Genomic DNA, 27704 nt, shown 5'->3' on the forward strand with positions numbered 1-27704 from the left:
TGATGTTACATTTTAAATGATATGCTTACACTTACTTACGGCTTCTCTATTAAGATTCATGGTAAATGTATGTTGTGTGTGTTTTTCAACGTACAGGAAAAAATACCAGCTCTATTACTTTTTTCATACATTGGGTGTGTTTCTCTATTGCTGCTGTCAGTTTGGCATCATTTTGCATATGGCTTTTGGTTTTAGATGTCACACAAATTTCATATATTATTATTATTACTATAATTATTATTATTAGTAGTAGTATTTTACTGCTCCTTTTTATTTGATGGTGATTTAACTTCTAGCTGTTTTTACTCATATTATTACATTCTGTTTACAATGAACAATTGCTTAAGTTTAGTCATCAGATGAGCAAATCACAGCAAGGAAGCAATTATTCTAATTTTTCCAAACACTATAGTGATTAATGTGCTGTTTGGTTAGAGAGTTCATTTTTTGCAATCAATATTTTTTTTTTCAGTTTAAGAGGCTAAAAAGCATTTTTCAAAGTAACAAAACAACTTCTGCTTTCTTCAGTACTCTTGCAAAACATGCAATAATGTATTCACCATGAGCGTGTTTAGTGGCTCACCAGTACTAACCACAAGTCTTCACACACATTTTTCCTTCCTGTTCAACCTCAACATAGGTTTAGGAGCTCCAGTCAAAGAGGAATTGGCACCTTTAACAAAAGAAACATGTGACCTTTTCATACAACTTTGCAGTTTTACTTTCTGTAGCTTGCCATCTAAAATAAGGAAGTTGAACGTAAAATCGTACCTGCAGTATAGACTTCTGTATGTTTAGAACCCCAAATGCTTGCAATTCAAATACATTCCATCAATATTTTTTTTTACCAGTTTACCAAATATACTCACCTTTTTGATGGAGAACAGAATATATTTGTGGCTCTTGTGACTTTATTTTATAAAACAGATAAGCTTACTTCTATTTTCCTGTTTCCAGTTACCATAGTGATGCCTTTGTAATTAATTGCTATTCCAGTTCAGAGCATAGTTAGATGCATGTATTATTGGTCTACACATTGGCATATCCATGCCTTGCAAATTTCAGTTCACTTGGTACACAAAACTAATCAATTGAGCCTGAGAAAGTTTTCCTTAGATGAATTACAGGGCAATTTATATTACTTTTGATGAGCTTTCCTCTGTACAATGTATTACTTAGTGCCTAATTGCTTCAATGGCTGAACTAGCCAGTATGGGGGGCTATGCCTTCATAACAGTACCAGCACACATGGTCCATGACGTACAAGAAATCTTTTTTCTGAAAAGCCTTCTTGTGCATGCTGAGGATTAGGGGCTCACCTCATGCTAAAGTATGTGTGGGCAACAAACACCACACCTGTTTTAATAAACCCTTGGGTAGTGATGTAGCATGAAACCTGATGTGCACCCGCGCTCATTTCAAACCCTTGGGGGGGCAGGATGGATATCTAAAAGCCACCTTGACAAAGGGGCTGGTGGAATGGCAATAAGACCTGTGTCTTTTCACTGAGAATGACAATGGAGTTGTGCAAGAGTGGGAAAAGTCTGAAGGAAATGAGCATGCCTGGTAGATGACTACAAGGTATAGTGGATATGCAATGTGGAGGGGGCAGATGTAAGAAAAGAATTAATAGAGGGGCAATATGAGAAGTATAATAATAATAGGGATGCTTTGGGGAAGCACTAGAAATATATGGGCACTATGGAATAGCACTACGATAATAGAGCAATGTGGGGGTATGGGGGCAGTTCTCTGAGGAATACTAGTCTTCAAATGTGCATTCACGTGAGTATTTATGCGTCTGCAAACTGCCATGTTTTCAAATATTTGATCACAGGTTCACCATTTGGCTGCTAACCTATACCACAAGCTGTCCTCGCATTTCACCCGATCCCCTACCAGCACTTCTCTGCCCCTTCCCCTGTCTGGAGTGCCCCTTCACTCACCATGCACAGAGTAGAGTTAACATCAATCACCACCAGTGCAAAGGAAGCAAAGAGAGCTGAATGGGAGGGCTGGATGACTGTATGTAGGACAGCTTGATTGAGATACAGCCTGGATCTGTATATGGAGAACGAGTGGGCATGTTTGGCATGGAAAGGGCCACAGAGGTGACAGGCAGGGAAAAAGAAGAGAAGAGGTCTGTATAAGCACCATGTAAAAAAGAGCCACCAAAGTCAAATGTAAAGAGTATAGAATAAGTCTAAGCAAGAGCAAAGGACACTTGCCCACCTTAACTTACCTTTTCTTTATTAAAATGCCGATATAGTAAAACTATGTGTACAAATGTCATCTATTTTTGTTCAAAGGGATGTATGGCTGAAAAAAAGCCAGAACTCGTCACCGGAGGACACCAGTTTGGCCTCTCCAAGAATAGTCATATGGCATTCACCTTTGATGATACAAAAGTGAAAAACACGTACGTTGAATGACTTATTGGAGAGTAAAGTGTATAGTCCTAGCTCTTTACACTGTCTTTTCATTTCCAGACTGTGACAATAAATTATTTTGTTCTATATTTTATTTTTATATTTTATCATTACAGACTTTCCATAGAATTTGAACTCCGTACTAAAGCAGATTCAGGTTTGCTCTTCTACATGGCTCGTATCAACCATGCTGATTTTGCTACTGTTCAGATTAAGGATGGAATAGCTCACTTAAGATATGATCTTGGAAGTGGAGACACGACCACAATGGTTCCTCTAAAAGTTAATGATGGAGAATGGCATAAGGTACATGTTGTATAAAGAAGAAAATGTGTTGCTCATTTGATAACAGGCATATTGTTACCCACTCAATTAAATTACATTAATGTTCCTAAAGGCCCATTTAGATTCTCGATTAGTGTCACCTGGAGGGTAGATATGGAAAAAAGTTATATTTGGCACAAGAAAAGGCATTATTAGGAATATACATAAAATGCATTATTACTGTGTGTTAGTATTGTAAATACATTACTAAATACAGTACTTTACTAATGTTATTAACCACATACCACAGATAGTGTACTTTAATGGCCAATATGTGGCACTCTGCTGCCATTAATATCGTTAATATTGCCTGCGCACAACAATATTACCAACAGGCTGTGAACAAGGATGATGGGATAAACATAGGTACTTATTTTATACGTCCTACTAAAAAATTGTCTGAAGTCCTTTTCTATTTGAAGGCACTGCAAGTGTTAAAAAACTAGTGCTGTTGTCTAAGCAAATGTGGCTGTCAATTATAAGGGTAGAAGACCGAGAGCCCAATATGGTGTAGTATGTTTAAGAGGGGAGGGAAAGTAGTATGAGAAGTAAGTATAATACTCACAAACCAGGGTTACCTCCAAGGCAACCACTGTAAAGGCAGGTGGGGAGAACAAGCCTGTCCCCACTCAGGATTAAAACGTCGCTCTCTGTAGATAGGAGGAGATAGCAGGGTATGTCACCCTTCCACCAAGGGTGGACTTCTAGATGCGCTGAGGTGTACAGAGGCGCCGGTAGGATAAAAGACAATAAAAAGTTTAAAAATGTTTCGGTTGTGGTGGTGGACCAGCCAACCAAAAATAGACACATGTACTTGTAATTATACAAATCGTATACAATTTATTCGTTTGCTTTATTAGGAGCAAACGAATAAATTGTATACGATTTGTATAATTACAAGTACATGTGTCTATTTTTGGTTGGCTGGTCCACCACCACAACCGAAACATTTTTAAACTTTTTATTGTCTTTTATCCTACCGGCGCCTCTGTACACCTCAGCGTGGCTGTCACTTAGCCTGTTGAATACAACCCAATGTCCTATTAGGCAAATACTTTTATCTGGCTTAGAAAAGACTGCTGATAATGTTTTAGAGCTGAAGAGTTCAAAAGGTCATTACTTCTGTTTGTTTTGCAGCTAAACAAAGCAGCTTTGTATATCAGACTGTCATGTTTGCTGTCATTAGGGATGGTTGGAAATGCTGATTTCCAATTTCATGGAAATTCCAATTTCCACCAATGCTGATTACCAAGTCTGCAGATTTCTGATTTTCTGTTTTTGTTTTTTTTTTTTGTCATTTTTTGCATTCTCTGATTGACCAAATACTTCTGAGATGACTTGGAAGTATTGGACCAAACAGAAAATGAAGATTTTCACTGCAGAATACCACGGAAATTGTAGGTCAATCACAAGACTCTGGAATACTCTGTAGTATCAGAGTCTTGTGATTGGTCCAAAATTACTGCAGTGGCTCCGGTTTGTTTTAAAGTATTGGAATATCACAGCTTTTATAAAAAAAAAAAAAAAAGCAAAAACTGATCCGAAGCTCATGCTCCTCTATAATCAGTGCAGACTTCCGACTTCAGACTTCAGTGCAAAATCAGACTTCAGACTGATTTTTTAATCCTTAACGTGGACCTGAACTCAGAACTCCTCTACTCTAAAAGATATACAATAGCATAATAACTTTTAAACAAAAAACATTTCTTTGTTACAGCTGATACAAATCCTAAAATAAATCTGCACTGTTTCCACTTCCTGATTCATGGAAGCAGACATATTGTTTACAGCCTGTGCTTTCAAATGGGCTTATCTGCTTATCTGCCATAGACAGGCATGTGACCGAGGGGAGGATCAAAGTACAACTTGTGATTAGACACAAATGAGGGGGAATTAAAAACGTTAAACTCTCAAAATACATCCAGGGTGCATTTCTCTCTGCTTTCCTTCTGTCCTGTGCAAGAGTTCAGGTCCACTTTAAACCCAAAATAACACTGTGGGACTTCAGGACTTCAGATCATTGACCACCAACAGAAAGCTCTATTGGGGGGGCAACAAAGGGGGGGGGGATAATCACTTGTGTGCTGAGTTGTATGGCCCTGCAGCAAGGCCTTAAAGCTGCACTGGCCTATCTTGTCAAAAATGGCATGGTGTTTAGGGGTTTAAGCCCGCGGTCCTAAGTGATTAAGGATTAGTTTTCAAACACAATTCCTTATAACATTATCTTCACTTCGGGTTTGCTTTTAGATAATTCTGTATAGTGCATAGTGTTCTTTATAGTTTTCATTTGACAATGGACTGACAAACACCACCCAGGTTGACTTTTTATTTACAATAAGCAAATCTGTGGATCTACATAAGAAAATTTTCATCAACAGTGTACCGTATATACTCGCATATAAGCCGACCCGCATATAAGCCGAACCCCCAAGTTTTACCTTAAAAGGGGGGTAAAATTGATTGACTCACATAGAAGCCGAGGGTAGGAATCGCAGCGAAGGCAGACAAGCAGAGCCACAGTCACAGGTGCCTCTATATAGTGCACTGACAGAGTGACAATGTAAAACACACACACACACTCACTCAAGTGCCCCACAGCATAAAAATTGTCACCCCGCAAGAATGCCCCCTTGCTTAAAAATACAAGGAGCAGTACAGAGACACACTTGCATAAATAGGTGGCTTAGGGTGCAAATTTTGTATCTAAATAAGTCTGCTGGTCTAGCTGTGTCTTGCCTGTTCTGCATGCTCCCTGTGCACTATCATCAGTAAAATGAAGCATGCAATTTGAGGTCCCTGTGACAGGCGCACCCCACTGCTGTGTATCCCCTGTGCCCAATACAAAATGAAGTGTTGCTTTATGAAGGGCACTCTACTGTGTCTTGTGTCTGTGCACCCACGCATCAACAGAGTGTGTGGCCATCACTAGGAGGACTGACCTGAGGTGCAGCGGAGCAGAGAGAGCAACATTGTCACTTCCCGTATGTGCTGGATGCACATACAGTTCCAAATGGAGGTGCCGTTTTCTCAGGGGCTCTCCACTGGGACAATTTCCGTGGTGGCTGCGGTGTAGCAGAGTGGGGGCTCCCCGATGTGACAATTTCCACAGTGGCTCCCCGATGTGACAATTTCCAGAGCTCCACGTGACGCCGCTGCTCTCTACGATCTGCTACACCGCAGCCACTGTGGAAATTGTTCTGTTGCCGAAGAGGTGCACGGACAAAGCCGGGGAGGGGGGGGGGCACTATAACTAGTCGGCAAGGCATTCAGGGGGACATGACTCGCATGTAAGCCGAGGGGAGCACTTTTGAGCACATTTTTTGTGCTCAAAAATTCTGCTTACATGCGAGTATATACGGTAAATGCATATATAATTGAATCTGAAACAATTCATCAGTAAAAATATGACAAATAAAACAAGTTGTTGCTTTTTTTCATTTTCTGAATATTTTGTACTTTTTGCTTAAAGGTTGTTTATTTGTTATAATGAGCTATGCAGGCTTCATATCATTTCTGTAAGAATTCTTGTGTTAACCACAGCTTGTTTTCCCCCCAAGATAAATGTATTCAGAACAAAGCAGACAGGATATCTCTATGTTGATGGAAAAGCAAACAATACAAACAGTCCAAAGAAAGCAGACATTCTAGATGTGGTGGGAATGCTGTACGTTGGTGGATTGCCTATTAATTACACTACCAAAAGGATTGGCCCGGTAAGACCTTAATCGTAATTTGTTTTTCCTAGGAGTTTTACTGTGTATGCTGAAGGTCAGTGTCTTTTCACTACCTTTTAAACTGTAACTGGAAACAAAACTTTTTATCACAGATATTTTTTACTTTCTTCCTCTGTTTTACATGTTGTAACAGATAACGAGCAAATTATGCTGGATGTCAACTATTTGCTAAGCTTTTCCTGTGCGAGGAGAGCCAAAAAAGTGAAACAGCTATAAAATGATGTTCTTATCCTCCAGTTATGTTTCAGACTCTGTATATACTGCTTGAACTAAATCCTTCTGGAAGCTAACAAAGATTTTATAGTTTACCTTGTATAAACCCAGAAACATAGTTATAGGTTAATTGGACTACTTGCAGGACTTGGCTAGTGGGTCTGCCGCGGACAATAGTTTATGAGCTGCGTGGAGAGACAGCTAGCAGTATGATTGGTTCTCTGTTCTCTGTAAAGTGCTGGGTAAAGTGTGCCAGCAGCCTATATGCGTAAATTGGGAAAATGCATAGTTGTTACAGAGAAGTACAGCGTTACTTTTAATCCCTGAATAACATGAGTGGCTCAGTAAAAAGCACATTCACACTATGAAGAAACATGAGGAACTCTGCTGTTACAAAATACTTCTGTTAATTGGTATTAAAAATGTCTTTCCGTTTCAGTTTGAAGCTACTTATGATTATAACTATGACTATAATATAGAACAATAAGAGTTCTTTCACACTGAACCCATTATGTTCTGTTGTAACTAACAATACTGTGTTATTGGGTGTGGTGCAGTGGGTTCCAACAGGGTAACGCACAGCCTGCAGTGTATTTACCGAACAATGTGCGCATTTACAGTGGCCAGGGGCGTAGCAATACGGGGTTCAGAGGTTGCGCCCGCATCGGGGCCCTTGGGTGTTGGTGGTGGTGGGTCAGTGCCAGTGGTGTATATCATCCAGCAATGGTACATGTGTGAATGAGCATGTAGTTTTATCAACTTGCAGTTTTCATACCACCAGATATATAGTCTACCTTCTGATACATGAAATGTTATATGCATACTAAAGCAATAATTCATATGCTCAAATAAAAACATCTGATATATATATATATATATGTTTTTTGTTTTTTTTACTATATTCTTTCTTTGTTTTTCAGGTTCTGCATAGCATAGACGGCTGCATCCGTAATTTCAGAATGGTAGAAGGGAATGCAGACTTTATTAATCCCACCTCCACCTACAATGTTGGCACATGCTTTGCTAATCCACAAGCAGGAACCTATTTTGATGGGTCAGGGTTTGCAAAAACAGGTGATTTCTTTGTTGATTTTGTTACTTGCTTAACAGTCTTAGGGTCCTATTCTATTCCCTAAGTCACCAGCTATAATTGCTAGCGAGTTCTTAAATCCGGCATTGGGATCATCGTCTACTTCAATTCTCTTAAGCATCCAGCCAGGCGAAAAAGATCTCACTTGGATGATTTATGCTATTCCCTTTCTCAAAAGTCAGGAAGTGAAACATCCCTTCAAAATTGGGTGAGAACATTTCACCTGCTCAGAGCAGGTGGAAAATCTCTATCAGCCATGTGCTGCCCGCTCCTTTGGGCCTGTTTCCACTACATGCGGATTCTGGATGCAGAAAAACTGACTCCTATGAATGCCTAGTCTGATGCAAAACTAGTGAAAATAGGCCCTTTTGGCATCTTGGAGCTTTCTTTACGAAGGAGACCTCAGATGTCCATCTTGTAAGTAGGCAAAGGTAGTCATTTTTGACCCTGTAATTATTTAATGGAAAAAAAGAAAAAGTGTTACAGCCAATTGGTTGCCGAGCTCCACTCTTCTTCTTCTGAGCACCTTCGGCACCTTGACTACCATTCACCACTGTGCTGCTGGCTGCAGGGAGCACACACCACATGCCGCTTTTTAGACAGGACACCAATAACGAGTGTGCACTTATCTCAAGGGGGTGTAAGGCCGCAGAGCTGAAGGACAGCTCCACAATGCAAAACCTTGCCCAGCATGTAGGAGCATCACTCAGGCAAATCGCTATTATTTACCTAAGGAATGCTATTTTTGCCTGGACATCAGGGGCGTCGCTAGCCCTGTTTTGGGGGGGCACGTGCCCCCAATCTGTCCTGGGGTGCCACGGATCTCCGCCCGGCCGCCCCCTCTGTCAGACTCAGCAGCTCCATCCAGCCGCCGCGTCACTGACAGTCTCAGACCTCAGGATCAGGCGGCGAGCCGGCGACCAATCGTGCGGGCGCTAGGACCCAGCGCCAGCACTGATATGCGGAAGTGACATCACTTCCGCATATAGAGCGATGCGTCCAGCGCCCGCTCGTACAACTGGTCGGGTCGCCGCTGATTCTGAGGTCTGCTGAGAGGTAGGGGGGGGAGCGGCGGCGGCGGCGGCTAGAGGGGGGCCTCCCTGTCACTCACTCACTCACTCACTCAGGGGCCTCCCTGTCACTCACTCACTCCCTAAAGGGGCTCCCTGGCACGCACTCACTCCCTAAAGGGGCTCCCTGTCACTCACTCACTCCCTAAAGGGGCTCCCTGTCACTCACTCCCTAAAGGGGCTCCTTGTCACTTACTCACTCCCTAAAGGGGCTCCCTGTCACTCACTCACTCCCTAAAGAGGCTCCCTGTCACTCACTCACTCCCTAAAGGGGCTCCCTGGCACTCACTCCCTAAAGGGGCTCCCTGTCACTCACTCACTCCCTAAAGGGCCTCCCTGTCACTCACTCACTCCCTAAAGGGGCTCCCTGGCATGCACTCCCTAAAGGGGCTCCCTGTCACTCACTCACTCCCTAAAGGGCCTCCCTGTCACTCACTCACTCCCTAAAGGGGCTCCCTGGCACTCACTCCCTAAAGGGGCTCCCTGTCACTCACTCACTCCCTAAAGGGGCTCCCTGGCACGCACTCCCTAAAGGGGCTCCCTGTCACTCACTCACTCCCTAAAGGGGCTCCCTGGCACTCACTCCCTAAAGGGGCTCCCTGTCACTCACTCCCTAAAGGGCCTCCCTGTCACTCACTCACTGCCTAAAGGGGCTCCCTGGCACGCACTCCCTAAAGGGGCTCCCTGTCACTCACTCACTCCCTAAAGGGCCTCCCTGTCACTCACTCACTGCCTAAAGGGGCTCCCTGGCACTCACTCACTTCCTAAAGGGGCTCCCTGGCACTCACTCACTGCCTAAAGGGGCTCCCTGGCACTCACTCACTGCCTAAAGGGGCTCCCTGGCACTCACTCACTGCCTAAAGGGGCTCCCTGGCACTCACTCACTGCCTAAAGGGGCTCCCTGGCACTCACTCACTGCCTAAAGGGGCTCCCTGGCACTCACTCACTGCCTAAAGGGGCTCCCTGGCACTCTCACTGCCTAAAGGGGCTCCCTGGCACTCACCCACTGCCTAAAGGGGCTCCCTGGCACTCACTCACTGCCTAAAGGGGCTCCCTGGCACTCACTCACTGCCTAAAGGGCCTCCCTGGCACTCACTCACTCACTGCCTAAAGGGGCTCCCTGGCACTCACTCACTGCCTAAAGGGCCTCCCTGGCACTCACTCACTGCCTAAAGGGCCTCCCTGGCACTCACTCACTGCCTAAAGGGCCTCCCTGGCACTCACTCACTGCCTAAAGGGCCTCCCTGGCACTCACTCACTGCCTAAAGGGCCTCCCTGGCACTCCCTCACTGCCTAAAGGGCCTCCCTGGCACTCACTCACTGCCTAAAGGGGCTCCCTGTCACTCACTCACTGCCTAAAGGGGCTCCCTGTCACTCACTCACTGCCTAAAGGGGCTCCCTGGCACTAACTCACTGCCTAAAGGACCTCCCTGGCACTCACTCACTGCCTAAAGGGCCTCCCTGGCACTCACTCACTGCCTAAAGGGCCTCCCTGGCACTCACTCACTGCCTAAAGGGCCTCCCTGGCACTCACTCACTGCCTAAAGGGCCTCCCTGGCACTCACTCACTGCCTAAAGGGCCTCCCTGGCACTCACTCACTGCCTAAAGGGGCTCCCTGTCACTCACTCACTGCCTAAAGGGGCTCCCTGTCACTCACTCACTGCCTAAAGGGCCTCTCTGTCACTCACTCACTGCCTAAAGGGCCTCCCTATCACTAACTCACTGCCTAAAGGGCCTCCCTGTCACTCACTCACTGCCTAAAGGGCCTCCCTGTCACTCACTCACTGCCTAAAGGGCCTCCCTGGCACTCACTCACTGCCTAAAGGGCCTCCCTGGCACTCACTTACTGCCTAAAGGGCCTCCCTGGCACTCACTCACTGCCTAAAGGGCCTCCCTGGCACTCACTCACTGCCTAAAGGGCCTCCCTGGCACTCACTCACTGCATAAAGGGCCTCCCTGTCACTCACTCACTGCCTAAAGGGCCTCCCTGGCACTCACTCACTGCCTAAAGGGCCTACCTGTCACTCACTCACTGCCTAAAGGGGCTCCCTGGCTGTCACTCACTCACTGCCTAAAGGGGCTCCCTGTCACTCACTCACTGCCTAAAGGGCCTCCCTGTCACTCACTCACTGCCTAAAGGGCCTCCCTGTCACTCACTCACTGCCTAAAGGGCCTCCCTGGCACTCACTCACTGCCTAAAGCGCCTCCCTGGCACTCACTCACTGCCTAAAGGCAGAGCCGGGACAAGGTCCTCCAGCACCCAAGGCTGAGACACCAAAGTGCGCCCCTCCATCCCTGCCACCCGAGCCATCACACACTGATTGCTATTAGACTAAGAGGCGCCACAGGGCCCACAACCTCCCCAGCACCTTAATATCTAGTTATCTGGCTTGCAGTCACTGCCATGTATCCCCTTTTCTTATTTCTTTCTGCTTCAAACACAATTAGGAATGACAGCTGAATGAATTCTGCGCCCCCTCCTACACTGCACCCTGAGGCTGGAGCCTCTCCAGCCTATGCCTCGGCCCGGCCCTGCCTAAAGGGCCTCCCTGTCACTCACTCACTGCCTAAAGGGCCTCCCTGTCACTCACTCACTCCCTAAAGGGGCTCCCTGTCACTCACTCACTCCCTAAAGAGGCTCCCTGTCACTCACTCACTCCCTAAAGGGGCTCCCTGGCACTCACTCCCTAAAGGGGCTCCCTGTCACTCACTCACTCCCTAAAGGGCCTCCCTGTCACTCACTCACTCCCTAAAGGGGCTCCCTGGCATGCACTCCCTAAAGGGGCTCCCTGTCACTCACTCACTCCCTAAAGGGCCTCCCTGTCACTCACTCACTCCCTAAAGGGGCTCCCTGGCACTCACTCCCTAAAGGGGCTCCCTGTCACTCACTCACTCCCTAAAGGGGCTCCCTGGCACGCACTCCCTAAAGGGGCTCCCTGTCACTCACTCACTCCCTAAAGGGGCTCCCTGGCACTCACTCCCTAAAGGGGCTCCCTGTCACTCACTCCCTAAAGGGCCTCCCTGTCACTCACTCACTGCCTAAAGGGGCTCCCTGGCACGCACTCCCTAAAGGGGCTCCCTGTCACTCACTCACTCCCTAAAGGGCCTCCCTGTCACTCACTCACTCCCTAAAGGGGCTCCCTGGCACTCACTCACTGCCTAAAGGGGCTCCCTGGCACTCACTCACTTCCTAAAGGGGCTCCCTGGCACTCACTCACTGCCTAAAGGGGCTCCCTGGCACTCACTCACTGCCTAAAGGGGCTCCCTGGCACTCACTCACTGCCTAAAGGGGCTCCCTGGCACTCACTCACTGCCTAAAGGGGCTCCCTGGCACTCACTCACTGCCTAAAGGGGCTCCCTGGCACTCACTCACTGCCTAAAGGGGCTCCCTGGCACTCTCACTGCCTAAAGGGGCTCCCTGGCACTCACCCACTGCCTAAAGGGGCTCCCTGGCACTCACTCACTGCCTAAAGGGGCTCCCTGGCACTCACTCACTGCCTAAAGGGCCTCCCTGGCACTCACTCACTCACTGCCTAAAGGGGCTCCCTGGCACTCACTCACTGCCTAAAGGGCCTCCCTGGCACTCACTCACTGCCTAAAGGGCCTCCCTGGCACTCACTCACTGCCTAAAGGGCCTCCCTGGCACTCACTCACTGCCTAAAGGGCCTCCCTGGCACTCACTCACTGCCTAAAGGGCCTCCCTGGCACTCCCTCACTGCCTAAAGGGCCTCCCTGGCACTCACTCACTGCCTAAAGGGGCTCCCTGTCACTCACTCACTGCCTAAAGGGGCTCCCTGTCACTCACTCACTGCCTAAAGGGGCTCCCTGGCACTCACTCACTGCCTAAAGGACCTCCCTGGCACTCACTCACTGCCTAAAGGGCCTCCCTGGCACTCACTCACTGCCTAAAGGGCCTCCCTGGCACTCACTCACTGCCTAAAGGGCCTCCCTGGCACTCACTCACTGCCTAAAGGGCCTCCCTGGCACTCACTCACTGCCTAAAGGGCCTCCCTGGCACTCACTCACTGCCTAAAGGGGCTCCCTGTCACTCACTCACTGCCTAAAGGGGCTCCCTGTCACTCACTGCCTAAAGGGCCTCTCTGTCACTCACTCACTGCCTAAAGGGCCTCCCTATCACTAACTCACTGCCTAAAGGGCCTCCCTGTCACTCACTCACTGCCTAAAGGGCCTCCCTGTCACTCACTCACTGCCTAAAGGGCCTCCCTGTCACTCACTCACTGCCTAAAGGGCCTCCCTGGCACTCACTCACTGCCTAAAGGGCCTCCCTGGCACTCACTTACTGCCTAAAGGGCCTCCCTGGCACTCACTCACTGCCTAAAGGGCCTCCCTGGCACTCACTCACTGCATAAAGGGCCTCCCTGTCACTCACTCACTGCCTAAAGGGCCTCCCTGGCACTCACTCACTGCCTAAAGGGCCTACCTGGCACTCACTCACTGCCTAAAGGGGCTCCCTGGCTGTCACTCACTCACTGCCTAAAGGGGCTCCCTGTCACTCACTCACTGCCTAAAGGGGCTCCCTGGCACTCACTCACTGCCTAAAGGGCCTCCCTGTCACTCACTCACTGCCTAAAGGGCCTCCCTGTCACTCACTCACTGCCTAAAGGGCCTCCCTGGCACTCACTCACTGCCTAAAGCGCCTCCCTGGCACTCACTCACTGCCTAAGGGCCTCCCTGTCACTCACTCACTGCCTAAAGGGCCTCCCTGTCACTCACTCACTGCCTAAAGGGCCTCTCTGTCACTCACTCACTGCCTAAAGAGCCTCCCTGTCACTCACTCACTGCCTAAAGGGGCTCCCTGTCACTCACTCACTGCCTAAAGGGGCTCCCTGTCACTCACTATCAGGGTCCCTGTCACTCACTACCTAACTCGAGGCGCCTGTCACTCACTAGCTAACCTGGGGGTCCCTGTCACTCACTAGCTAACTTGGGGGGCTACCATATTAAGGGGGCATTCTGCCTATTTATGTAAAATGCTGTCTATTTATGTGCCTCATGACTGCTGAATTTGTCTTGTTGGGAGCCTTATGATTTGTTGGGGGCCTCAAGATTGCTGAATTTGTCTTGTTGGGGGCCTCATGATTTGTTGGAGGCCTCATGATTGCTGAATTTGTCTTGTTGGGGGCCTCATGATTTGTTGGGGGCCTCATGATTGCTGAATTTGTCTTGTTGGGGGCCTCATGATTTGTTGGGGGCCTCATGATTGCTGAATTTGTCTTGTTGGGGGCCTCATGATTGCTGAATATGTCTTGTTGAGGGTCACATGATTGCTAACTGCGAGACTATGGGAAAAGCTGAATCCTTATCATATGAGACAATAGCATTAAACCTACTTTTTTAGCGTTTTAAAACAGAAAATAAAACTGGGAGGTTCTAAAAAATTGAATACATTTTTCAGGAGTAGGATGGATGAAATTGTTTATCTTCACAGTTTATTTTCAACTTGTATTTTCCATAATGTTCATGTATGAGTTAAAACGTTTGTACAGTATTTAGTTTAAATTGCTGTTGCCACTTTGCGATAGATAAGTGACTTTTGGGTTGCAGTTTGGGCACTCGACCTCCAAAAGGTCCGCCACCACTGTCCTAATCTGATGTCCCACCATTGCTAGGTTCATGTAAATTTGTCTCCACCCGTTACCACACCTATATTCTGGTCCATGGCCCACCCATTTTTCGGTGCAGCGCGATAAGCACGCCGCACAACGTGATCCTCATATTTTTGGCACGCTAGCTGCAGTGTGCTGAATTCTGCTGCCTACAGTATGTACAGTATACGCTGTTCTCTAGTGCCTGCACTGTGTGCTGATTTACCTCCAGTGTGTACAGTGTAAGGTGTTACTCTGTGCCTTTGATTGTAAACCAGCTGTATTGTATGCTGATCCCTGCTACTTTCAGTATGTACAGTATTAGCTGTAAAGCCTGGTACACACATACAATTTTGATTAGCCAATTTTAGCTCTGTTCATAAAATTCACTGTCTGTTGGCCCACTTACTGCACGGGGGTGGGAAAATTGGGGGTCAGTGATTGACCAATCAAAATTGTATGTGCGTATACATCTTTGATCTATGCCTATACTGATTGTAAATTATCTAAATAAAGGACAGGGGCCTCCGTCCAATATTTCGATGGGCAGACCCGTTATCCGTAGCTTACACCGCTGCTAAGTTCATGTACATTTGGCCCCACCCATGGCCACGCCCACTCACCGCATGACCACGCCCATTGTTTGCATGTGCCTCCCCGCCTGGTGCCAACAGGTGCCCCCGATCTCCAGGGACCCTAGAAACGCCCCTGCTGGACATCAATTGAATTTGCAGGTAAATACTGAGCAATGTCAGGTAATAAGAAGCACACACACTGCAAGCTTCTTATCACCTTCAATTGCATATGCCCTTGTGTGTCAAATGTTTACTAGCCAAGTGAACTAACCCACTGAGATCAAAACTTAGGATGAGCTGGCTAATGAAAAAGAACAACCAGTCTGTTTTTATTACTTATTCATATAGCTCTGCTTTTTGGATGATGATAGTCTAGCACACTAGAATACAGTATCAATAGAGAAAAGGCCTTATATTTAGCGACACTGCTATGTTCCCTATTGGCTATAAACAAATTCTCCAGGACAAAAGCACTTAATATGAATTTACCTGTAGCATTATTTGTCACATGAAAATGATGGTGGTGCTATAACCTCCTTAGTACTTTCAAAAATTGGGAACCGAAGCTGGTCCAGTCTGCTGTGTTGTTATCCAAAGTTGTACTTGTATCCCATTGTATGCTGTTGTGTTTATATTGTATGTTATAAACATGTCACAGTGTGAACTTCTAAGGGATCCAAACAGCTGTTTAATTTCCTGTAGTCTTATGAGATGTTGAGTTCTGATCCGTGAGATAGTTTGCTAAGTCACCAGTTACTGTACACCATTTTCTAATTCATTTTCATTAAGCTGGATAGTGTAATGGTTAAGGGCTCTGCCTCTGCCTCTGACACAGGAGACCTGGGTTCAAATCTCGGCTCTGCCTGTTCAGTAAGCTAGCACCTATTTCAGTAAGGAGTTTCTTGGGCAAGTCTCCTTAACACTGCTACTGCCTACTGAGTGCGCTCTAGTGGCTGCCTCGCAAGCGCTTTGAGTCCGACAGGAGAAAGGCGCTATACAAATACTGCCATTATTATAACTAAAAAAAATGAATGGTTGATTTCTATTTTATTTTTTTGTCTTAAAGCAGATATACAGTTTTGTTTTTACAGATTTTTTTTTTCTTCTTGTTTTCAGTTGGAGCTTTTAAAGTAGGCACAGATCTGATAGTAGAACTGGAATTTCGCACAACAAGGACCAATGGTGTTCTTATTGGCATTAGCGGCAAGAAAATGGATGGCCTGGGTATTGAACTTGTGGATGGAAAAGTAAGTAATTCAAACATTAGTGTATTTCACTTTCTTATAAGTATTTTAGTTATAAAGACATGTTTTTGTGTCCTTTTATTATACATCTCAGAAATCTTTGAAGAGTTTTGGTTTAATGGGTAGACATATTTTATGTGACATGCCATGACATAGAACCTTCTGCATTGACACTAAATAAAGGTATTCTTTCTGCAAACCAATTCTATTATATATGTGTTTCTCATTCAGATATCCTGTACTTAAGGATGATGGGAAGAGGGGGGAGGAGTGAGAGCAGGGCCAGGCCGAGGCTGGAGAGGCTCCAGCCTCAGGGTGCAGTGTAGGAGGGGGTGCACAATTCATTCAGCTGTCATTCCCAATTATGTTTGAAGCAGAAAGAAATAAGAAAAGGGAATACATAACAGTGACTGCAAGCCAGATAACTAGATATTAAGGTGTTGGGGAGGTTGTGGGCCCTGTGGCCCTCTTAGTCTAATAGCAATCAGTGTGTGACGGCTGGGGTGGGAAGGATGAAGGGGCGCACTTTGCTGTCTCAGCCTTGGGTGCTGAAGGACCTTGTCCCGGCTCTGAGTGAGAGCACACTTAATAAACAATTTGAGAAAACTGGTTAGCTAATCGTGGAATAATCTCACCTGAGATTCTTGCCGATCAGCCCATATAGGTTGGTAGGCTGAAGAGCGTTTGTCCCACTCAAAACTGGGGACCAGGTATTTTCAGCAATCCTCCTCCACAAGATGTACTGGCACATATGCTGCTCCATCCACCAAACTTCCGTCCTGGATCAGATGTATTTCCAATCCTCACAAATGCTACCTACCGCTATAGGCGGCCGCATTCATGTGTAGGAGTGTCTGCACAATATCCCCTCAGACCCAGTAGATTGGATTGGGGCTTCCCAACACTGTCTTCTAACTTTTTCTCAACAGTATTATGTTTTGCAGGAGATGGCACATATTCCCAAGTAGGGCAATTAGTGTGTCAGTAGAGCTGATTAACTACCTCTGGATTTCCACAAAGCATGCACTGTTGATGGTACTTGAGGAGTGGGTAGGGAAGCCTTGGGTTAAAGTCTGGTAAACACATCCAATGTTGATAGGCCAATGACTGGCAAATTTCACCACTTCCATGTAGTATGAGAGCTTACCCAAACAATCTGTTCATAACATTCAAAATCTGTTGGCCCTCCTACTATATGGAGGTGGTAAAATTAGTCATTGATTGGCCAATCAATATTAAAAGTGTTTACACCCTTAGATACACCATAAGAACTTTTATAAGCAAACAGTTATTTACTAGATAGTTACTGAAAAGATTGAGGCTACAGTCATAGTGGTGCATTGGGGTTTGACATAATGGCTGCATTGTAATGCCTATGCAGCATTTATGCAATGTTCATAGTGCAGCTGGTGCAGACGTTTTTGCTGTTTCCTGGATTCAGTAAGACTATAAGCAGGGAGGACAAAGGTTACCTCACTGTAAGAGTTTCCGGGATGAATGTAACATAATATCCATTGTAATGGCAGTTGTCTGCCCCGCTGTGTTTTATGCTGGGGGAACAAGTGATTGTTACACTGATGACATTACTCTGAGACAATAGCTAAAAGGATAAATGCATGGGCAGCAAAAAGCAGGAAAACACACTTTTATTGAATGTTATGCCAGACTGCGGGTTCGCTTTATTTATTTATTTTTATGTAGCTTAGATTTCTTGCCTTAAGTGTAAGGGAGGAAATGCTAAAGGCAGAATATAAAACATTAACACTGTAAATAATATTTTATGCACAACTATTTCTGAAAAAAATAAGCCGGATTTCATTTTGGTTTCCTATAAAAAGAACAGAGTTATGTCGTATCTAATTGCCAATTAGCATGCCAAAATGTTAAACAACATGATTGACAGCCAATTGCAGTTGGATCCTGTGTTTGACGCAAGTTACAAGCTATTATACATATGCTCTGGGACAGTTTCCAGGATTTCACTCCCCAGTGGAAAAATGAAAAGGATTTAAGTTCTTGTTTGCTGACAAGTACATTTTTTTGTGCAATTGACTTGAAACAAGAATGTGACACAGACACTTTAGAAATCAGAACATAATCTTCTTCTTCTTCTGTATATCTGATATTAGTTCATTGAGCGTGCACTGACTGTGCTAGCTTTACAGATCATATTGTTTCTATGCCCAGGGCAATTTTAATAAAGGGTCAAACATGACATTTATCCTGAGTACATCAGGAACGTTTACCCACCAACAAGCTGTATGCAATAACTTTTACAGAGTTATAAATATTTTAAGAGTATCATAAATAGGAATAAGCCAAATTATGGAAATGTGTTTCCTTAACCTCTTCAGGGCAGGCTATAAAACCCCCTTTAAGGACCAGGGCATTTTGGACATTTTGGGTGTCCCCAGAAGGCTTGCCCAGCAAAACATTGCATGAAGCCCCTTTCCTTTAATACAAAAAATAATACCCACAAACCTAGCACCCTGCTGCACACACGTACCACCAATTAGCACCCAGCCACACACGTGCCACCGCCTAGCTCCCAGCCGCACACATACCACCACCTAGCTGCCAGTCACACACTATGACCCAGCTGCATATGACTATGGTGGGATTAGATTGTGAGCTCCTCTGAGGACAGTCAGTTAATCGCGGCTTTTAACATAGGAGCCTTTGGTGGGTCCCAGCATACCATATCTGTAGTTGCAGGGGCTGGTTAGGGTTAGGCATCAAAAGAGGGAGGTTTCAAGTAAGAATAGGGGCAGGTTAGGTGATAGGAAAAATTACCGATATAATTGCATAGTAGTATATTGGTAATTTGAACAATAGTCTACTAGTGGCTATTTCAAGAGCCCAAATTACATGTAGGCGACACAGGGTAATGAGGACAGAGAGAGATAAATGTTAGAAAGAGAAAAGGGAAAGAGTAAGAAAGAGGGTGAGGCATGAGGGAGAGGGTTAACAGGTAGACGCACATTGCCAGAGAGACTTGGGAGAGAGGAGAAATAGAGAGATCTCACCAGGCACTGCAGTCTTCACCTGTCAGAGATAAGAGGGCACTAAAGTCCTGCACTGTAGGGGAGGCAAAAAAATTGGGAGGGGGGGGAGACCATGGGGGTAAAAGTATTGCCCAATTACAAAACAAAGATCTCTGAGGATGTGCATTTACATGTTGCCTTTTCTTCAGCTTCTATTCCATGCAGATAATGGAGCTGGCCGTTTTACAGCAGTTTATGAACCAGAGCTGCCAACTAGCTTGTGTGATGGACAGTTTCACAGAGTGGTGGCAAGCAAAATAAAACACCGCTTAGAGATGATAATTGATGACAAGAAAGTAGAAGCCACAAGTCCAAACTCAGCATCCACATCCGCAGACACCAACGATCCTGTCTTTGTTGGAGGATATCCTGGTGAGTACATTTATATTGCTGTGAGGGCTGTCACTGCACACTTTGACAGCTGATGGTGGATGATGGAAGTAAAGATGCCCTGAAGGGGTAATGTGTCCACAATGGCCTCTATTCATAAAGCATTCCCGCGTGCTTACCACTCGAAACAGCTGACTTTACCGACCATTTAGCAAAGTGTTCATTCATAAAAGCTGTTTCCGCATGAAAATCTGACATTCCTGAGCAGTGCGGGAAATTACCGCCTTGTGTGGAGATTATCACAACACATGTCACTGAAGGTTAATTTATAAAGATTAGAGCAGGCGGAATACTGTCGGAGAACACCGGCTGTTTAGATGAGGCGATAAGCCAGGGGTAACAGCCAAGATAACAGCGAAGTGAATGAGAAAGACCTCCCAGGCAGCTGCATCAGTGAGAGCAGAGCAGAGATGCTGGGGCTGCCTCCTTTATACTAACTCTGTCTCTGCAAGAGAAAATGTAACAACTCAGCCAGCAAATGTAACAACTCAGCCAGCACTGCTAGTTTAGTGCAGGAATTCCCAGACCTTACATCGCAAGTGTAAACTTTTTTATGAATTAGCACACAAAAGTCTAAAATACAGATGCAGTGTTTTCCCTCCAAGATTTTTTTTACCGCAAATGTTTTATGAATAGAGCCCAATGCCTGGAAAGAAACAGTCCATGTTTAATAATTGATTATTTATTAAACTCAGTTATTGAAACTGAGAGGTGAGTGTAGTTAACATCACACAGAGATTTGACTGACAGTACAGGCCATCCCATACTTACAAAAAGATTGTAAGTTGAATTTGTTTGTAAGTTGAGTCCTGTCTGTGTAACATGGTGAAATGTTGATACATTATTGACTTTCAGACAGCTCTGGATTTGGACATATAATATAAATCATGTTTTTTGGTTGTTTTCATTGTAATTTTAATGTGTGTTAACCTACCTTTAACTGTTTATACAATAGTGTAACATTTAACAACAAAAATATGTTATAAAAAAACAGTACTGTGTGTATTTTGCAAATGGAGACAACTTTGTTTTCATTTCTGAATCTCGAGTCGTTTGTAAGTAGTGGACAGACAGTAAGTACAGACAGCCCAACATAATGTGTAAAATCAGTTAAATTATATATATTTTTCATACATATTAATTTGATATGTTTCATTGTAGCAATGCATTGACATGACTGAAGCTATAATAATCTCCGATTGTGTCTCTTTTATGTGCAGGAGACATTAAGCAGTTTGGCTTGACCACCAATGTGAGTTTCAAGGGCTGCATCAGAAATCTCAAACTGACCAAGGGTACAGCCAGACCCCAAGAGATAAATTTCAGCAAATCACTGGAGATAAAAGGAGTGCAACCGCTATCGTGTCCATGATTCATCACACTGCCATCGTGACCAATAACCTAGCATTTCCATGTTCTGATGCACGTATGCAAACTCCATGCAGACTTTACTGGCTGCTATATTCTGGAGTCTCCGTGTCGCTCACAAAATAATTATTTCCCCTTTATGTTAAATAAAAAGTACATTTCTGTACCCTAAACATGTGCATTGACTGTTTTATAAAAAAAAGAAAAATAGGATTGTATTTTAAAAACATCAGGCTTTCAAAAGAACTGTCATCAGATGGTATTATAGGAAATAACCACATCCCATGTAATGTTCAGCATCAAAGCATATAAAATCTCCTAAGTTCACTCAGCACTTCCTCTGGACTCCCTTCAAATTCTTCATTTACAGAGCAGTAAGAGATAACACTCACCACACTGATTGGACACACTGGCACTCAAGTCAAAAGCCAGTGTGAAGCATATTGCAGGAACTAACCACAGCATGAACCTCTTAACCTCAGAAGGAATGGATTTCCAATCCCAGCAGAAGGTTGGGTGGATGATTTGCCTCATAAACAGAGCTCTGAGGAAGAGTAAGCCATGGAGGGCCAATCAAAGGTGATTAACCATCCATCAGTTACCTAACAGCTACCATCATTGATCTGCCCACCACAGCTTCTTCTTAGGCCAATTCTCTGCTCAGTACTACAGCTAAGCAGCAAGACTGTGTGATAAAGCAAAGGGGAAATTGTGTAGCATAAATCTGTTGAGCAATGTCAATAGTATCATTAATAATATCATTAATAAAGCCTATTACACATACATTTTACAAAATATAAAATTAATCATGAACACAGGAGTCAATCTTCTCCACAGGTTATCTTTCACAGACACAAAGGATAGCACTTCTGTCTTGAAAAGATACAATATGGCCATAGGCAGTCTTTGCCCTTTGCTGATAATCATCTGGCTTCTTCAGTAAGATGTGGTGGGGGCTAGCATCAGCCAGGCCCTTTGATTCTCTCCAGGCCCTAAGCACCTGCCTAGGTTTGATTTGTGGATGATTCGGCTCTGCTTCTGTCCAGCATAAGATTCTAAATGTTTTGAAGGATTCTAAGCAATTCTGAGCGTCACAAAGAGCAAAGCCTTCATAGATAAGAACATCAGGAATAGACATACACATCATTCCTAATGGTCTCCTTAGAGCAGCATACATCCAAGTAACAGTTCCTTACAGCTTTTCCAAGTTATGTGGCTTTACTCGGTGCAAAATGTGGAATGTGTGTTGTGGAATACCACAACATAAAGTCCTTTTCCTCCTCAGTAAATGTGTCAAGGTCCCTCTTGTTGCACATCACAGTACACCTCCACCACATCCAATCAGAAGCCACTCACCAGATGTGATGATCACCAGGGTCTAGTAGCATGTTGGGGATATTCCCAGGTCCCCCCCAACCTCCATGATCAGATACAATCCACTTCCTATTCCACCTTCAATATCCCATTCATGGCCACTAAAAACCTCAAATGAAAGCCTTGCATAGCGTAATACTGTAAAATTATCTAATAGTATCAAAGGGTATTTGTAATGGTTGTGGAATTCTCTCCGTGATCAGCGCACAAGACGTGCGCTGACACTGCGGAAATCCTCCACAAGCGTATAATTTGCTGGAACCCACCAAAAGTGCAATGCACCTGTAGAGGGAAATTCCTGTCAACAGGGGGAGCTGTGGAGTGCAGAGGAACAGCTCCTCTGCCCTGCCACACATGCCAGAAAGGAATTGCACGAAGGGAAGAAACACAGGGCAAGACAGCCCTGAAAGAGAGAGATCAAAGCGACAGAGGGTATGCGTGTTCACCAAACTAGTCGCCACCCTGCGACGATGAACTCACAACCATGAAGACAAAGTGAGAAGGCAATCGCCAGAGATGGCGATTGCTAACAGAGACACAAGACCGAATAAGCACAGATGAGGAATGTATGTATGCCCACCAATCTAGCCGCCACCTGCGACGGCAGACACACAACAAGGAAACCGAGTGAGAATGCAATCGCCTGAGAAGCGATTGCGAATGAGATTGAGCAAAGGGACAGATTGTATGTGTGTGCACCAAACTAGTCGCCAACCCGCGACGGTGCATACACAACAGCAGATAGGAAGTAGGAACGCAATCGCGAGAGAGGCGATTGCCAGGGGTGACACAAGGCTACAGCAAGGCAGAACACGAGAGTAGCAAAGGCACAGCAAATCATACAATGAGGAGATAAGGAAAATAACAAACGCTAGCTAAACGCGAACACCGCACTCATTCGCAACAGTGCACGCGTTTATGCGCGGTCTCCACGTGATAAGCACAATAGAGACAAGCACGCCTAACTAACCACCGACAGACAAACATGAAACAGAGGACCTGAGCACTTGCTTAACGGTTACCTCACCGAGCCTCCAGCAAGCGTTCGTAGCAGACAAGACAGATGCACGAAAACAGAAACAAGTGAGAGATAGGATCCACAGCACTAGCGCTAGGCGAGTGCAATCCAGGCAAGACAGATAGAGGAGATGGCTGGTAGCAAAAGCTGCTCCAGCTATACTCCAAGAACCAAGATCAGAACGACTTCCTGTCGACCACCGCTGGGACAGAACAATTGTAACAGACAAACAAAACAGATATGCAATCCTAACTGCACTAGGGAAACCTGCCTAGTGCAGTCCCAGGAATTACTCTAAGCTAATCTTCAAACAAAGAGCAAGGCTGACACTTGGAGTGTTTCACAGGAACTAACCCTTATGACCAGCAACTTACTGTGGGAAACATAGCTCTTTATAGAGCAAGCCCACAAAGGATGTGGCTAGGCAATCTGCATGACAAACGTATGCAAATTCCTCAGCAGCAAGCTGCACAACTGACAAAAGGTCTCTCTTCCAGAGACCTGCAGAATGCAGACCTGAACAGTGGTCAAAAGGCTGCCTGCCTGCCTGCGCAGGCAGCTGCGCGGATCCTCACAGTACCCCCCCCCCCTCTAGGCTCGGATTCCAGACGAGCCTCTAAACTGATATTTGCAAAAGACTCTAACTGAAGACTCATGAAGGTCGAGGCAGCCCGACAAGGCCCAATTCCAGAGTCAGCCCACCCGAAACCGACCTCATCGGAAGGAGAAGCCACCGAAACATGCCCATCAGCACCACAAGTCTCAGCGTAACACCCATCAGTACTGTGAATGCCAGAGAAGAAGCCATCGACACCCACCGAGCCATGCCCACCACCTTCCAAGGACCGTCCAAAAATACCAAACCTGCCACAATACCCATTCGAAGTGTCCCTTTCCACAAAGCACCCACTGCTGATTTCATCCAAGGTACCAGGAAATATTTCTCCCAGGATCTCTCAGAACACTTTGAAGCTCCGCAGAGATCCCAGGAGGGCAGAACGATCACCAGGCTCACATTGAGAACTATCAAGAACCCCTATGGAACCAATGACAATTCCAGATTCAGAATTACCAGGACAAGCATCAAGAACAGGGCCTTCAGGAACCACCTCTGGGCATGCAGGCAGGCAGGCAACATCAGAACAGGTTTCCAGCGAGGAAGCATCTGAGCAGGCTGGTAACCGAGACACACTTGGGCTTTCTGGGTCACAGAACACATCGGGGTACACTAGCCCAAGGGGAACCTCAGGACACGTCGAGGAACTGCCAACCTCAGAGTCTGTCACGACAAATCCAAAACCAGAACCGGGCAGAGAATCATCACGAGCAGTGGTCACAAGCACTGGACTTTCAAAAGAAGGCTTGGACTCAAACCTAGAAATCTCTGTGACAATAATATCATCATTGACTACATATGAGTGAAGCTCCACCAGAGCTGCAAAAGTAGTCAGCACAACAGCAATGCCTACTGAAGTGGGCAACACCTCAGGAGGGCTTGGGGGGCAGGAGACATCTCCTACAAGTTCTGCACCCTTTGGGAGGAACTCGGAGGTCTCCAGGACATCAGAAAAGACCTCAGGAACATCATTTTTCAAGTTTTCTGAGAAGGATTCTGAACTATCCATGTTACAGGGCAAAACTGGAACTTTATTTTGTGGACAGGGCAGATGTCCCAGGGAAGGTTCCACCATAAACTGAGACTGAATTTCATCATCATGAGCGGAATGTACAGAGAATATTTTCTGGAACACACACTGACTCCCTAACTTTAATCTCACTGCACCCAGAATTCTGCGTAGCAGTCAAACTAGCTTGCAACTCCAGAACTGCAGAAAAACAGGTGAGTATAGTAGCAATACTTAGACGAGCCTCTAGGGACACTGCAGGAGACTCTAAACAAGGCCATATTAACTCATCCAGAGTACAAGGTGCAGAATCAGCATTTTCCTCAGAACAAGAAAGGGACTCACAAATGTCAGTGTGAGTGGAGATAATTTTTTCATTCATGGTACAGGGCAGATTCAGAGAAAGCTTCTCTGGGCAAAACAAAGAGGCTTCAGCATCAGATTCGCAAAACCGAAGCGCTGTCTCACTCTTAGATTCGGCTAACAATGTCAAATCCAAGGAGTCAGAACGCAAAACTTGCGAATCAAAAATCGCTTTAGGTTGTGAAACTGACGCTTCCATAGTGCAAACCTCCGCGATCTGCGGGGCAGACTGTAAGGCATTCAGGACAGAAACACTGGAGCAACTGTCACCAGGCAACAGGCCCTTACAGGTGTGAACAGGGTGAGACAAAGACGCATTTGCAATAGAAATAGCGACAACATCAGGAAAAACTTTATTAGACATATTAATTTTACTTTTGATGCTGCATAATTTAGGAATTTTCCCCATAGCAGGATCACAGATGGAAGATCTTAAAGATCTGTCTCTAAATGACAAGGGGTCACACACATCCTTGAGAAAACTGGCACATTCATGCTGATCACAATTTGCAGGAACATCAGAGAAACAGGCATCAGATCGCACAGATTCAAACTGCACGCAGTCAGGAGAGAATCCTCCAGGATTCGCACAGGAATCAACCACAGTGGCACACCCACTCATTTCAGATCGCACAATGTCACGACTCACATGCTTTACCCCAGAAAGGCAGGAACAATCATTCGACAATGATGTCTCTTTATTGGAATCAATTGATTGGTGTGTGTGCAACTCATCCAAAATCGTCTGCCATACATAAATCACCAGATCCACATCACCCTTGTCACATTCATCGGAATCAATCAAAAGGTACATAGAATAGAGACAATCATTCAAGACATCTTCGCTTTTTGCGATGTAAAAATCACAAAAGGCTTTCCATTCAAAATCAAATTCCTCCATCAAGGCCCCAATGTCCCATGAGGCAAATGGAGGTTCAAACAGGCCAGTATCCAGATAATCTCCATATGGGTGGAGTTCAGGAACAAGAACAGATTTTTTAACTGCTTTAATATAGTGTGTGATCCTACCTATAATAGGATCCACATAAGCTTTGGATTGGGGCAAAAAACCCGGAGACTGAGCAACATCATTATCATACTGAATGGTTTTGCACCTTTCAGACTTGACAGAAATAACCTCTTTATTTGTGGTTGCTATGGGCAACGAATCTTTTGGCTGACAAATCAAATCAGCAGACTGGCCTGCAAGCACCAACTCATTAGCATATGGAAATGACAGAGACATGTTGCATAACCTAATCTGATCAGCATCATGCACTGCAGGAAAAAACTCATCTCTGGTTTCAGAGTCCAGTATCTTAAACCTCTTAAAGACACAGGACCCATCTTTGACCAAATCGTACAAATCGGAAATTCCCTCTACACTGGGAATTTCGGTTTGGCTGGTCATACTGTAACGGTTGTGGAATTCTCTCCGTGATCTGTGCACAAGACGTGCGCTGACACTGCGGAAATCCTCCACAAGCGTATTATTTGTGGGAACCCAGCAAAAGGTGCAATGCACCTGTAGAGGGAAATTCCTGTCGACAGGGGGAGCTGTGGAGTGCAGAGGAACAGCTCCTCTACCCTGCCACACACGCCAGACAGGAATTGCACGAAGGGAAGAAACGCAGGGCAAGACAGCCCTGAAAGAGAGAGATCAAAGCGACAGAGGGTATGCGTGTTCACCAAACTAGTCGCCACCCTGCAACGATGAACACACAACCATGAAGACAAAGTGAGAAGGCAATCGCCAGAGATGGCGATTGCTAACAGAGACACAAGACCGAATAAGCACAGATGAGGAATGTATGTATGTCCACCAATCTAGCCGCCACCTGCGACGGCAGACACACAACAAGGAAACCGAGTGAGAACGCAATCGCCTGAGAAGCGATTGCGAATGAGATTGAGCAAAGGGACAGATTGTATGTGTGTGCACCAAACTAGTCGCCAACCCGCGACGGTGCATACACAACAGCAGATATGAAGTAGGAACGCAATCGCGAGAGAGGCGATTGCCAGGGGTGACACAAGGCTACAGCAAGGCAGAACACGAGAGTAGCAAAGGCACAGCAAATCATACAATGAGGAGATAAGGAAAATAACAAACGCTAGCTAAACGCGAACACCGCACTCATTCGCAACAGTGCACGCGTTTATGCGCGGTCTCCACGTGATAAGCACAATAGAGACAAGCACGCCTAACTAACCACCGACAGACAAACATGAAACA

General features: G+C 45.5%; 1 protein-coding gene across 12 annotated transcripts in view; it reads left to right on the forward strand.

Annotated features, from left to right (window-relative positions):
- LAMA2 (laminin subunit alpha 2) overlaps positions 1-21261 on the forward strand; it is a 1150433-nt gene extending 1129172 nt beyond the window's left edge. For all 12 annotated transcript variants that reach the window (XM_068231524.1, XM_068231529.1, XM_068231525.1 and 9 more), the window contains 7 exons: positions 2310-2419; positions 2546-2735; positions 6311-6466; positions 7621-7774; positions 16159-16289; positions 19480-19702; positions 20941-21261. In XM_068231524.1, coding sequence (XP_068087625.1) covers positions 2310-2419; positions 2546-2735; positions 6311-6466; positions 7621-7774; positions 16159-16289; positions 19480-19702; positions 20941-21092 — 1116 coding nt within the window. In that variant the 3' untranslated portion in view covers positions 21093-21261. The remainder of the gene's footprint in view (positions 1-2309; positions 2420-2545; positions 2736-6310; positions 6467-7620; positions 7775-16158; positions 16290-19479; positions 19703-20940) is intronic.
- Positions 21262-27704: the final 6443 nt, after the last annotated feature.

Source organism: Hyperolius riggenbachi, chromosome 4, assembly GCF_040937935.1.
Source record: "Hyperolius riggenbachi isolate aHypRig1 chromosome 4, aHypRig1.pri, whole genome shotgun sequence".
Classification (NCBI taxonomy): domain Eukaryota; kingdom Metazoa; phylum Chordata; class Amphibia; order Anura; family Hyperoliidae; genus Hyperolius; species Hyperolius riggenbachi.